Here is a 14,614-nt window from a genome sequence, read left to right as displayed (position 1 = left end):
AAGTCCGTTATGGACATCCCATTCCCCAGCCTTTTTTTTCTTTTGTTTTTTGACCAGCTTTGTGTTAGCCCATGTGTTATCTGCCACCTCAGGCAGCTAAGATGTTAAACAATTGCCCAGTTGTGTTTGACAGATACCCCCAGGGAAAAGGCTGTTGGCACTGAGTGAGGTCTGGTTCAGCCCAAATAAAGAGAACCCCTGAGAATTCTCTAGTGTCCTAGTTGTTTTATTTTGGGGCCATTGATTTTCAAGGCTTTGTGCAGCTGGGGAGATGTAAATAGTAGTGGGGCAAATTAATTGTTACAAAGGTCACTTTCCTTACCAAAACTTTTTTTGAGACAGGGTCTCTCTGTTACCCAGGCTGGAGTGTAGGGATTACGATCATAGCTCACTGCAGCCTTGAACTTCTGGGTTCAAGCAGTCCTCCTGCCACAGCCTCCCAAGTAGCTGGGACCATAGGTGTGTGCCACCACATGCAGCTAATTTTTATATGTTTTGGAGAGTTGGGATTTTGCCAGGTTGTCCACGCTGGTCTCCAACTCTTGGGCTGAAGCAATTTGTCTACCTCGGCCTCCCAAAGTGCTAGGATTATAGGCATGAGCCACCGTGCCTGGCCAGTATTCCATTATAAAAAATAGGCCGGGCGCGATGGTTCATGCCTGTAATCCCAGCACTTTGGGAGGCCGAGGTGGGCGGATCATGAGGTCAGGAGATTGAGACCATCCTGGCTAACATGGTGAAACCCTGTCTCTACTAAAAACACACACAAAAAATTAGGCCGGGTGCGGTGGCTCACTTGGGAAGCCGAGGTGGGCGGATCATGAGGTCAGGAGATCGAGATCATCCTGGCTAACATGGTGAAACCCCGTCTCTACTAAAAATCCAAAAAAAAAAAAAAAAAGAATTAGCCGGACATGGTGGCGGATGCCTGTAGTCCTAGCTACTCGGGAGGCCGAGGCAGGAGAATGGCGTGAAGCCAGGAGGCGGAGCTTGCAGTGAGCAGAGATGGCGCCACTGCACTCCAGCCTGGGTGACAGAGCGAGACTCAAAAAAAAAAAAATTAGCTGGGCGTGGTGGCACGTGCCTGGAGTCCCAGCTACTCAGGAGGCTGAGGCAGGAGAATCGCTTAAACCTGGGAGGCAGAGGTTCCCTCTGGGAACCGAGTGCAGTGAGCCGAGATTGTGCCACTGCACTCCAGCCAGGGTGACAGAGCGAGACTCCGTCTCAAGAAAAAAAAAAAAATAATAATAATAATTAGCTGGGCGTGGTGGCACATGCCCGTAATCCCAGCTACTCGGGAGGTTGAGGCAGGAGAATCGCTTGAACCCAGGAGGCCGAGGTTGCAGTGAGCCAAGATCGTGACATTGCACTCCAGCCTGGGCGACAAGAGTGAAACTCTGTCTCAAAAAATATACAAATAAAATAAAATAAACATTTACTTCATTCCCTAGTATTGGACATTACTTCTACATTTTCACTAGTTACAGACAGTGCTACAGTGAATATTCTAATATGTATATACCTTTGTTCATTGTCTTGAAAAATACCAAGTACTGGAAAATTCGAACTAAATGCACTACAAAAAGATGTGTTATCAGCCAGTTGTGGTGGCTGATGCCTGTAATACAACACTTTGAGAGGCTGAGGCTGGAGGATTAGTTGAGGCCAGGAGATTGAGACCAGCCTGGCTAACGTAACGAGACCCCATCTCTACAAAATAAAAAAAAATTAGGCAGGCATTGTGGCATGCACCTGTAGTCTGAGCTACTTCGGGAGACTAAGGCAGGAGGGTTGCTTGAGGATTGAGGCTGTAGTGGGCTATAATCATGCCACTGCGCTCTAGTCTGAGCAACAGGGCATGACCTTGTTTCTTTAAAAAGAATTAAGAGATATGCTATGCCAGTGGTATGAAATTCAAAACATAGAGATGTAAATGAAGAGAAACTTCTAGCCGTACACTCCTGTCCTGTACTATTCATTTCTTCCTCAAGACAACTACCGTGTGTGTGTGTGTGTGCGTGTGTGTGTGTGTGTGTGCGTGTGTGTGTGTGTGTGCGTGTGTGTGTGTGTGTGTGCGTGTGTGTGTGTGTGTGCGTGTGTGTGTGTGTGTGTGTGCATGCATGTGTGCATGTGTGTGTATACAAGGGCTGGTCAGAAGGTGTTACAATTATTTATTTTTTTAATTAATAACTTTTTTTTTTTTACAAATGTTTATTCTTATATGTACAACAGGCTTCAAGACAACACTTCATTCCAGCTACAGGTGGCAAAAGATGCTATGGCAGGGAATACAGATGTTTAAATATGAATGAAATCAAGGGTCACCATCTCCTCAGGCACAAGGCACAGCTTACTTGCTGCCAGATTTTTTTTTCTTTTCTGTTTTTGAGACGGAGCCTCGCTTTGTCACCCAGGCTAGAGTGCAGTGGTGTGATCTCGGTTTACTGCAACTTCTGCATCCCAGATTCAGGCGATTCACCTGCCTCAGCCTCCTGAGTAGCTGGGATTACAGGCGCCCGCCACCATGCCCGGCTAATTTTTGTATTTTTAGTAGAGACAGGGTTTTGCCATGTTGGCTAGGCTGGTCTTGAACTCCTGACTTCAGGTGATCCACCCACCTCAGCCTCCCAAAGTGCTGGGATTACAGGCATGAGCCACTGCACCCAGCCCAGATTTCTTAATTTCACCTGCGGCCAGGGGGCCCTTCCCCATAGCCTTCGATTTTAGCTCCTATTTTTGTTTCTTCTGCTCCTCTTTTTGTTTCTGCTTGAAAGTCTTACATTCCTCGTCCATCTCCTTGGCCTGCTTCTTGGGCTGTTTCAGCAGCACCTTCACAGCCAGACATGGCGCCTGCCACGCCTTCCCCAGGCCCTGCCACCCTACTTTTAAAATTTTTATAGACTTTGCCAAATTCCCCTCCTTGAACTAGATGGGCTTCTAATTGGAGTCAAGTAGATTTATAATACTGACCAAAGTTGTATACATGAGCCAACATGTACAGTGAGCCATCTAATATCTTTGTCTTTTGATTTGTATGGTTGGTTCATATGCTCCTTATTAAATAGCTACAAATAATGTCTAATTGGAATTATTTAGACTTGAATGTGTATATTTGATTCACATCTTTTATCTTGAAAATGACTTCAGGTCAGGCACAGTGAGAGAGGATCTCTTGAGCCCAGGAGTTTGAGACTAGCCTGGGCAACGTGGTGAAACCCCATCTCTACAAAAATACAAAAATTAGCTGGGTGTGGTGGCACATGCCTGTAGTCCCAGCTATTTGGGAGGTTAAGGTAGGAAGATCCCTTGAGCCCTGGAGGTCGAGGCTGCAGTGAGCTGTGGTTCTGATTATACTACTACACTCTAGCCTGGGTGAAAGAGCAAGACCTTGTCTCAAAGGAAAAAAAGAGAAAATGACTTTAAAGTATACTTGTGTGTTAAATATTTTAAATTTGATAAATCTGCACATTTGCACAGTTGTTGACACATGGCTCTGAGATCACCTTCAAGAAGTATAACTATTTCTGTAATATTAGCTGTGCAAAAGGGAAGAATAAACGACAAATGATTTCTTATCCTCTCATTGTAATTCTGACTCTGGAGATGTAAGGTTACTTAGATGGCTGAGATTGAACAAAGATGGGAGTGGTTTTTATTACAAAGTATATTAACTGCTTGAGAGAAGACCTTTGGCTTTCTCTTTTTCTTTTTTTTTTTTTTTCCTTGAGTCAGTCTCACTCTGTAGCCCAGTGCAGTGGCATGATCTTGGCTCACTGCAACCTCTGCCTCCCAGGTTCAAGTGATTCTCCTGCCTCAGCTTCCCGAGAAGCTGGGATTACAGGCATCTGCCACCATGCCCGGCTACTTTTGTATTTTTAGTAAAGATGGCATGTTGGCCAGGCTGGTCTTGAACTCATAACCTCAAGTGATCTGCCTGCCTCAGCCTCCCAAAGTGCTGGGATTACAGACGTGAGCCACCACTCCTGGCCTGGGTTTGCATTTCATAATCACTTTGCATTGGCTTTGTGAGTTTGAGTAAGTTATTTAACCTTTCTGTGCCTTAGCTTCCTCATCTTTACAATGAATGTCAACAATATCTGCCTCACATTGTTGATAGAGGTAGAGATGCTGTAGGTGATGTGCCCAGGTATACGTGGCAGTGACGGACCAATAACAGAGTAACTTCTGTCTTAACTATTATTAGCACAGAGGAAGCCATTTATAAAGTTAATAATTTTTTGGTTCCTAATGAATTATTATTGCTAAAATTTGCTTTACACTCCCCCCTCAACCTCCTTTTTTTTTTCTTGCAGGGTGAACTGCCCCATGATCGAGATGTGGTAGAGTATATCATGAATCAGCCAAATGTTGTTCCACGAATCAATTCTAGGATTTTGACAGCTGAACGAGACTACCTGGATTTAACAGCGAGTAGTAAGGAGCATTTCAGGAACAACCTTATGCTTTTTTTGACTTGTGCTTCAGAATCTTTACATTTTTCAGATTTTAATATTCTGATTATCTTCTGCAGTGTTCAGAAGATAGCCCAAGATTGTGACAAAATTTTATGTGTAAACTCTTTGCACCTTTAGTTCATAATATGAGATTCTAAATTCACAAGAGTTTCCTCCTAAAGAAGACAACATCTTCTGGGCAAAACCCTGTGAACTTTGAAAAATATTTAGTGCCATTTAAATGCCAACTAAACAGGCAGTAGATGATGAGAATGGACCTGGATTGTTTGCTCCCCTAGTCATAAAGCAGTTCTCTTTCTTCATCCTCATTCTAGAATCAGTCAGCCATAATGTCAACAAATATCTCACTGAATTTCACTCTGAGAACTTAGGAAGGCCTTTAGCAGCTTCATCAAGATATGATGTATATGCCATAAAACTCAACCTTTTAAAGTATACAATTCAATGGTTTTTTTAATGAAAAAACCCCACAAAGTTTGTGTAGTCATCACCACTGTCTAATGATACATCATTATCATCACCCCCCAAAAATTCCCCAAAATTCCCCAAAATTCCATGTACCTATTAGTAGACACTCTCTGTTCCTCCCTTCCCCTATCCCCTGGCAACAACTAATCTACTTTCTGTCTCTATGGATTTGCCTATTCTAGACATTTCATATAATTGGAAGCCCTTTGTGCCTGGCTTGTTTAATTTAACATGTTGTTAAGGCTTATGCATGTTGTTGTGTATGTCAGCATTTCATTCCTTTTTATAGTCCACTTTATGGATAGTCCACATGTATCTGTTCCTCAGTTGGTAGACAGTTGGCTGTTTTCTGCTAGAATACCTTATAAGAGCCAAATATGTTAAGCCCAGGTGCAATTTGTTCCTTGTGCCTTCCTTGAGATTCTGAGGCCTCTTCAGCAAACACCTGGAAATAAGATGGAACTGTCATCACTAGCCCATGAAATCTCACTGGGGAAGGAAAGATGTATGTAATGAAGTCATAACCAGCTATTTATTGTTATAGTTGAGTATAATGAACATATCAATCTATTTATGGTTGTTAATGCACTATCTCTAATAGACTTGAAACTGAAAGTTTGTTTTAGGTAGAGGAAAAATACATGTATATACACACACACACACACACCCCTATACATAAGCACACACACACTGAGGAAAAAGTATAAATATAGGCTTATATTTGAGAAAGAAACTACCTAGAAAGTGAGCTTTTTCTTCACAGCTGGGTTTTCCTTTCTTCCCTGAAGTTTCAGTAGAGCAAGGTGAGCGTGTTGTGGCTCTTCATCCTAAGTATTTGTTGTTTTCATCATTTTTATTTAAATTTGAAGGGTTGTCTCTGGAATACACATGAATAAGGAACATAATAGCGGTTTTGTTTTTGAATTTCCTTTTCCATTGAGTGTTGCAGCAATGAGCTATGAAACAGTGCTAGTCCACAGTGGCAAAGATGCCACCTGTCAGCTGAACATAGTGCAGACATCAATTAGGAGGCCCTGGCATCCTTTTGACCTGGTGGTGGCGGCACCGTCACCCAGGTTTCTTTGGCTTTGGCTGTCCTGGAACCTTTTTAGTAGGATAATAATTTTTACCGGCATGGTGTGCTCTCCCTTCCCCCACATGATATCATGGACCGTGTGTGACTTATTTTCTACTGTTCTCCTGGATAGTATTCTATGGATAGTAGGTGTTCAGTGTGCATTGTCGAGTGACAGTGTAGATGGATGAGCATGTGCACAGATGAATAGATGTGTGGGTAGGCAGGCAAGCTGTGTCTGACAGACTGTGATGAGAAGACTGACATTTGTATAGGGTGCAATAATGTTTAAGATTGGGGAGATTGTTAGAGACAGAGAGTTTACAGTACTAGGCTGGAGACCATTTTGTAGCCTGTAAGAAATTACTGGGTAGTTTAGAGCAAGAGAATGACTTGATGAAACTGGAATTCTAGGAATAATAATCTGAGGGAAAATGAATAATGAGGATTGCCCTTTGACACTAATTGGAGAAGGGATATACGCAAAAAGAGTGAAAATGACCTTTTATTTCTGTTAAGGTTTTAAGAGGTGATATTTTGTTAGACCTGAAAAATAAAAATTAGTTTTCTTATGTATTTTCTCTTTTACCCCTGCTTCCTCCGTAGGAAGGGGAAGAGCTTACTCCACTGGTTGGACTAGGGAAGGGAGAAATGAGTTAAGGGGATCTCTTTGAGATTGTTCTCCAGTTGACAAGTGACAGGAATGGGAATAGGATGAATTTCAGCCATTAAACTGACACATACTTGTATGATAGCTGTGTGAGATATGTATGTTTTCATCAGCCTTGTGTCTTTGATGTGTAACTTCAGTAGGGATAGGGGTCATGTTGTGAAGTTGTTCAGTAAACATGGAACTTAATATACTTCACTCACACATTTCTATAAATGTTATATTATGATCAAGTCAGGTCATCGGTTGAATATTAAGAATAGATTGAACTGGAACTAATATATACGTATTTCATTTTTTCTCCCAGATAACTTCTTTGTGGATGATTATGCTAGATTTACCATCTTGGATTCCCAAGGCAAGACTGCTGCTGTAGCCAATAGTATGAACTATTTGACAAAGAAAGGTAATCCATTTGAGGCTTGTTATCTTGCATTCAACATTTTTTTTGAAAGTATTTGCATATTCATCTTAATTTGCAAATCAAGAGAAAAAAGGGAAAGAGACTTCATAATTTTTCTTATTTCTTATAATGCTTTGAGTCTAGAACATATCTATTTAAAATTTAATTCTTTGTATATTTGTTGAAAATAAACATTTGTTTAAAAATTCAAATGTCTTCGTAAATTTTGTATTACCTGTTTTACCTTTTGACTTTAGTCAAAAAGGGTTTTATTATTTTGGGGTTTATAAGATAAAGTTGATTTTAGAAAGCCTTGTATAATCTTTGAAGCTGATTTTATGTAGAGGTATTTATTTAGGCTAAGATTGTGTAAAATGACGCCCTGTAGTGGCGGACAGATTCTGTCCCCCTGGGGTCAGTGCTTCAAAAAAGCACTGGCTGTTATTTTAAGGCAGCTATTTTTACCGCCTTTTTTAATCCCCGGTGTGGTCTCTCCCTGAGAGAAGTTCTGGTTTCTCAGCTATATGTAAAGTACAAGCAATTACTCCATTTGGTTCTTTAAAGAAACTGTTTCTTAGGGTACTGGGACAGCACCATGACACCGACAGGACTAAGCAGCAGGAAGAACCATAGACTGTGTTAGCCGTTGTTTAGACTTTCGATTCTTACAGTAGGCATTCATTCCAGAAATGATACTTTGTTTTTTTCTACTCTTTTCTCTTTACCTTTGTCCAGGAATGTCCTCCAAGGAAATCTATGGTAACTTAAAACTTCAGAATGTTCTATTTCTTAATTTTCTTCTTTGGTTTTGGTGACCATTGTAATTTAGAATTTATCAACACTTAATTGTACTGTTTCTGGAATCTGTGGGTAACAGGAAGCTATATCAATGTAGATAATTTTTTTTTTTTTTTTTTTTTTTTTGAGACGGAGTCTCATTCTGTCACCCAGGCTGGAGTGCAGTACCGTGATCTTGGCTCACTGCAAGCTCCACCTTCTGGGTTCAAGTGATTTCAAGTGATCCTCCTGCCTCAGCCTTCCAAGTAGCTGGGATTGCAGGCACCCGCCACCACGTCCAGCTAACTTTTTTGTATTTTTAGTAGGGATGAGGTTTCACCATTTTGGCCAGGCTGGTTTTGAACTCCTGACCTCAAGTGATCCACCCGCCTCGGCCTCCCAAAGTGCTAGGATTACAGGCGTGAGCCACTGCACCTGGCCAATGTAGATAAATTTTGTATAAACATTTGTAAAGAATTAGTTTCAAAAAATTACAAATTAGTATGATTAAAAATGACAATATGTTACCCACATGTTCAAAGGCTGTTTTTCATTTTACATGCTAACAGATGCCCAGACCAGTGCATTAATCAGTAGAATTAATCAGTGCATGTTCCTAGTCTGTAACTAAACTCTGTGGAAGATTCCCCTGCTTTCATTATAATAAAGGTTTACCACTTTTTCTTCTATCTTTATTAAGCTTGTCATTTTCTTCTTTTTGCATGGTTCTTACAAATTATTTGGTCAATTTCATTTTCAGAATGTTGAAACACAGAATGTGCTTTTCTCCTCCAACTCAGTTAGCTGTTTTTGTTTTTCTACAGATGATTCTTTTATTAGGCCAGTAACTTTTTGGATTGTTGGGGATTTTGATAGCCCTTCTGGACGGCAGTTACTGTATGATGCCATCAAACATCAGGCAAGTATCTATGACTTCATTTTATATTTTTGTTTGTGGCTGTAGTTGTCCTCATGGGCTTCGCTGTGCGGCTCGGATTGTTCAGTGGGAGTTGGGAGTCCTGCTTTCTTAATGCTCGAGGGAACAGAGTATTGTATCTCTAGAGATCTGCCAGCTCTCAAGAGAAGAGATTTAAGACTACAGTATCCAGGCTTTGTTGAACGGGATAGATTCTTATAGAGAAAAGAAATAAATAGTGAGATCATCATAGACAAGTTTTATTGCATACCTTTTCATGTTCTTGGAGCAGAGTTGCTCCAACAATTGTATTGTGTACTGTATCGGGGAGATGGGGTCCTTACCATGACAGAGGTCTGGACGTGGGGGCAGTAGCACACAGGAATGGTAGTGTGTGCGTTTAGTAGAAGTAGATCCAGATGCACTGAGGGATACACACATAGGTGTTCTGAAAAGATATGCTGCCATTAATAGTCGGGCTTGAGTGAGTGGCAATGGCAGGTGGTTGGGAAGCAGCTGATTCTTCTGGAGAGTGTCATCGTTAGAGGATGAGATGTCAAAATTCTTTTTCCTGGGCTGTTTCAGTTTGTGTCTTCATCCATACCTCACAACCCTCCTCATGATCCCCTTTCCGCTCTGTACCTGGGAAGGTTTACTGAAATAGGGAAATATCCAGGTGGTTTCAGTTTTACTCACATGCCGAGTGCCTTTATTGTTCAAGGAGTGGACCAAATGCTGTGGTCAATTTGAAGTTAGAACAGGGCAGTTCTAGCTAAGGGCGATAGTTATATGTGAAAGGCACTCCAACACAAATACGTAAATCTTCAAATGGTGGTAGGGTAGGAGAATGGGGAAGGAGAGTTGCATTTTTTAATAACTATTTTAATTGAAGTAAAGTGTAGGTTCACAAGAAGTGCTCAAATCATAGGACACACAGTGTCACAAAGAGAACACACTCTTGTGGCCACCACTCAGGTCAGAAAATAGAGAATTCTCAAATTCCTGAAAGCCCTCCCACTCTTGTGCCCATCCACGTTTGTGCCCAGACACCACCCCTCTTCCCTCTTCTCATATTAGAGAATAGGTTTGCCTATCTTTAGGTTTATTAAAATGGAATCTTATGCCATTTCATTTGTGTTTGGTTTCTTTACCCAATCTTTTGTGAGATTTATTCATGATGTTATAAGTAGGGGTATATAGTCCTTTTTCATTCTGTAGTATTATATCATATGGCTGTACCACAAAGTTTTATTTGTTTAAGTTATGTGAAGGACAGTTGGGTTTTTAGCTTGGTGCTATTATAAGACTGCTGCGATGAATATTCTCTTATGTCTTTTGGTACACCCAAATATAAATGTCTGTTGCTTATGTTATTGGTACAAGCCCTTTTTTGGCTTTGTGTGTCCTGGGTATATTCTTCCACTTGGATTCTTGTCTTTTCACCCAGGGAGAGATTGAATTGTACTAGGAATGTGGGAGGCCGTATGAATGAAGAAGGGTTTGAGCAGAGCACTGAAAACATTTCTAAAACAAGCGCGTTAGAAGAATACAAAATATGTTGTATAAGAATATAAACTGTGTTGGGTAAAGATAGAACTCTGAGGGTCTGTAATTTATGCTATATTTACCAGGATGGTAAGAAATGAAGTTGGAAAGGTGGGCTGGGGGCCACTTCATGTAAGGTTTTGAATGCTTGACGATGGCATTTTAATTTTATTCTGAATGCGGAGGAGAACTATCTGAGACTTTTTTTTTTTTTTTTTTGAGACTGAGTCTTACTCTGTCATCCAGGCTGGAGTGCAATGGTGCGATCTCGGCTCAGTGCAACCTCCGCCTCCCGGGTTCAAGCGATTCTCCTGCCACAGCCTCGCGAGTAGCTGGAATTACAGGCGCCCGCCACCATGCCTGGCTAATTTTTTGTATTTTTAGTAGAGACAGAGTTTCACTCTGTTGGCCAGGTTGGTCTCGAACTCCTGATCTCGTGATCCTCCCGCTTTGGCTTCCCAAAGTGCTGGGATTACAGGCATGAGCCACTGCGCCCGGCCTGAGACTTTTAAGAGAGATATTATTTGCTACTTATTGAACATGACTGATGTTAATGCTGCTTTTCAAGTTCAAAAATATCTACAATATGACTCCCATTTCCCATTTTGTGAACAGAAATCCAGTAACAATGTTAGAATAAGCATGATCAATAATCCTGCCAAAGAGATAAGCTATGAGAACACTCAGATCTCCAGAGCAATCTGGGCAGCTCTCCAAACTCAGACTTCCAACGCTGCTAAGAACTTCATCACCAAAATGGCCAAGGAGGGGGCTGCAGAGGCCCTGGCTGCAGGAGCTGACATTGCGGAGTTCTCTGTTGGGGTAAGGCTCTGAGCCTCTCATGAGGCTGCCCCATTTTGTCTGCCACAGAAGCTCACCCACTGCAGCTTACGTGTCCGGTTCATGATCATGATTTGTCATTTTAGTCCTGAGTCTCAGGGAATTTTTTTTTAATTTGGAAGAATATTTCCAAGAAGTAATTCTGTCACATTCCCTTTATTACTTTTAACCTTGCCTATCTTTCGTGTGGTGCATGATTTGAGTTTTTGTGTGTTTTAAGTATGGGGCCATTTGTTATGCACAGTTTTTAAAAGAGACAATATGGCTTATTTATAGAGCAAAAAACGGAGATTTGAACCACTTACGGGTTCAAGGCTTATATGTTCTTGATGTGTTTCCAGAATAAGCCTGTGTTTATTCATTTGTATTTTATGTTACTTATTTTTTTGACACAGTTTTGTAGTTTTTAAATTTTTTACAGAATGATGAGTATACAGTATTTGACATTTCAATTAGGAAAAGAGGCTGTCACTGGAAATTAGCAGGATTTAAAAATGCAGAGTAAAGGAATGATGAATAGTCTGCTAGTCGAACAAATCACAGGAAAAGATAAGGAAATAGCAGTTACTCTAAGTAGTAGGGAGATGGCGGGGAGACTGGAGAATTGACACATCTTAATGTTAATTATGAAAATTAGTTATTACTTTCCAGGGAAAGAAATTTTATGGTTTATTCACTGTGTTTATTTGTTTATATGGTTTGCTTAATAACGACTGTTTTTCCTTAATAATGATTACTTTCCTAGGGAATGGATTTCAGTCTTTTTAAAGAGGTCTTTGAGTCTTCCAAAATGGATTTCATTTTGTCTCATGCCGTGTACTGCAGGGATGTTCTGAAGCTGAAGAAGGGACAGAGGGCAGTGATCAGCAATGGAAGGGTGAGGATTTGTCAAGCTTGACTTCACATTAGATCCGTGAACAGTCTTTGCAGCATTCTCCTCTGAAGCTAGTAAACTCTTCAAACAGTGCCACTCTTTTTTCAAAGGTGATTGGGGCTTATGAAGTGCCATTGATGTTTCTGCCTCCTATTTCCAAGGAGCTGTGCTTTTTGACATAGACAAATATCCCCATATGGAGCCTTCCTGCTGTCCATTTGTGTCCTGCCATTGTGCGAGGCGGTGAGAGTGTGGTGGCTCTCAGAAAGTCAATCAGTATGGACTTTGACACATAAAGTAGCCTTTGTTGTTTTTATTCAGGGAGAATTAATGAAAACTACGTTACGATTTTATTTTACTTTGGAGTTTGCTTACTGTAACATACTGTGATGTACACAGGTTTACACTGTGTCCTTGAGGAACTGATAAGTAAATAACTACAAGTACTTGTTTTGGGCTTTACTTTGTATTATTTCACTGATGTTATCTAGACATGTACCTGTCTCAGGTCTTTAAGGTGATCTGGCGTATGAGGTAGCCTGAGGACGCCAGAGGGTTCCTTACCAGCTTGCTGAGTGCAGGCAGCCTTCCAGAGCTAAGCGCCTGCTCTTCTCTCCTTCACAGATCATTGGGCCACTGGAGGATAGGGAGCTCTTTAATCAAGACGATTTCCACCTCCTCGAAAACATCATCTTAAAAACCTCAGGACAGAAAATAAAATCTCATATTCAACAGCTTCGGGTAGAAGAAGATGTGTAAGTTTTGCCATAGGAGGAATTACAGGAGTTATATAATTGGACTTTCCTCATTGATCAGTTAGAATTGTATGTTGTTACTCATACTACATATCCCAAGGTGTTTTATTTCCAGTTTTAAAATCTAATAATACTCTTCAATGCCAGTTTTAATGTATGCTTCTGTTGAAACAAGATACTTTCTTTTGTAGGGTACTATTTAAAGAACTGAATTAGTTCTCTCTTTTTATTTTTATAATTTTTGGTTGTGGAAAATTTCAAATATATGCAGAAGTAAAGAGGCTAGTTTATTTATTACCTGGAATACTTATGTAAAGTGATACTTTTCATCATTATCTATTTGGTTACCCTTCAGTTTTATGTTGTTCAGGAAAGGAAAGGCAGTTTAATCTTTCTTTTATTTACCAGTGCAGAATACTGAGTTGTTTCCTTTGTATCTTCAAAGGTGATGATGAATTGGTTGTTGTTGGTTTTTTAATTTTAATTTTCAGTGTTATTATAAGCTGATATATTTGAGTGTGTTATTTTCTTAACGGAAGAAAATAAATTGTTTGGAGGGACCCTGGAGTCCATTGTTACATATATGTAGTTTCTGCATTAAATATCAAGTGACTATGTAGTTGGAGGATCTATTTCTATGTTTAATTGTTTGAGGAACCACAGTACCTTTCCCACAGTGGCTGTACCATTTTACGTTCCCATTGGCGATGCTCAAGGGTTCCGGTTTCTCCACATCCTCACAACACTTGTAATTTTCTGGGGGGTTTTTTGTTTGTTTGTTTGCTTTTTATAATAGCCATCCTTGTGGGTATGAAGTGCTATCTCCTTGTGGTTTGATTCACATTTCCCTAACGATTGGTGATGTTGAGCATCTTGTCATGTACAGATTGGCCATTTATATATCTTTGGGAAAATGTCTATTCAAGTCTTTTGCTCATTTTTAATTGCATTTTTTTTTGTCGTTGAGATGTAGCAGTTCTTTATACATTCTGGATGTCACTTTCTTACTAGATACATGATTTGTAAACATTTTCTCCCATTCTGTGGAGATGTGTTCTTTGATGCATAGTTGGAGGATATAAAATTTTAAAGTTCTGCTTGAGAGGTTGCAGTGAGCCAAGATTGTGCCACTGCACTCCAGCCTGGGTGACAGAGTGAGACTCTGTCTCAAAAAAAAAAAAAAAAAAAAAAAAAAAAAAAAAAAAAAAGTTCTGCTGGGTTTTTTTCTTATATCATCATGCTACAGAGTTCAAGAGCATGTTTTAGAGAAGTGTTGACTGGGATAGCTGTCAAAGTCAGCTGTTGCCATGTCTTGTATGACCTAGGAAGAAATCGTTTCTTCCTACAAAGAAGGAGAGGATCCCTCTTACCTCAGTGGCTCCTGAGTGATGCCCCTTGTCCCGACCTGTGAAACGCTTCCCTGATGTAGGCCAGGAGGTACTCGTGACTCGAAGCAGCCATGTCACAGGCATAGGCTTGGTGTGGCATGCTGTTGGACCACTGCAGGGAGCTCCTTGGGGTCTTCTTGGGCTATATAATTGCCAGACTGTGCCTATAGAAGACTTGCCTTTTGCCGATGAGAGATGGCTCTCGATCTTTCCTGAGTGAATTTAGGGAAATCAGGTAGTCATGGGGCCAAAAGACTAATGCTAAAACTCTTAGGCCTCCCAAAATTACCTTGTCTGCATTGGGTTTTCATTAGCGCCCGCTTCCCCGTGACAGCCACAGCTATCATTCATGACCCAATCTGCATCCCCAAGGCTGCCCTGAAGCTTGGCTCTGTACACTTTGATCATTGTACTTCATCAGCCTTCAG

At 40.7% G+C, this 14,614-nt stretch overlaps 1 protein-coding gene across 10 annotated transcripts in view; it reads left to right on the top strand.

Moving 5' to 3' along the window:
- Positions 1-14,614, top strand: part of UGGT1 (UDP-glucose glycoprotein glucosyltransferase 1) — a 112,751-nt gene that overhangs the window by 65,704 nt on the left and 32,433 nt on the right. For 9 of the 10 annotated variants that reach the window (XR_008500975.2, XM_054477102.2, XM_054477098.2 and 6 more), the window contains 7 exons: positions 4,314-4,434; positions 6,996-7,094; positions 7,827-7,850; positions 8,693-8,787; positions 10,945-11,151; positions 11,915-12,046; positions 12,668-12,798. Coding sequence is in view for 9 of the 10 variants with exons in the window: in XM_054477102.2 (XP_054333077.1) it covers positions 4,314-4,434; positions 6,996-7,094; positions 7,827-7,850; positions 8,693-8,787; positions 10,945-11,151; positions 11,915-12,046; positions 12,668-12,798 (809 nt within the window). In the remaining variant the exon portion in view is untranslated. The remainder of the gene's footprint in view (positions 1-4,313; positions 4,435-6,995; positions 7,095-7,826; positions 7,851-8,692; positions 8,788-10,944; positions 11,152-11,914; positions 12,047-12,667; positions 12,799-14,614) is intronic. The other variant, XM_054477100.2, reaches the window with a different exon arrangement.

This window comes from Pongo pygmaeus, chromosome 11 (assembly GCF_028885625.2).
Source record: "Pongo pygmaeus isolate AG05252 chromosome 11, NHGRI_mPonPyg2-v2.0_pri, whole genome shotgun sequence".
NCBI lineage: Eukaryota > Metazoa > Chordata > Mammalia > Primates > Hominidae > Pongo > Pongo pygmaeus.
The sequence above is the reverse complement of the archived record's forward strand: the minus strand, read 5'-3'. Positions and strand labels throughout refer to the sequence as shown.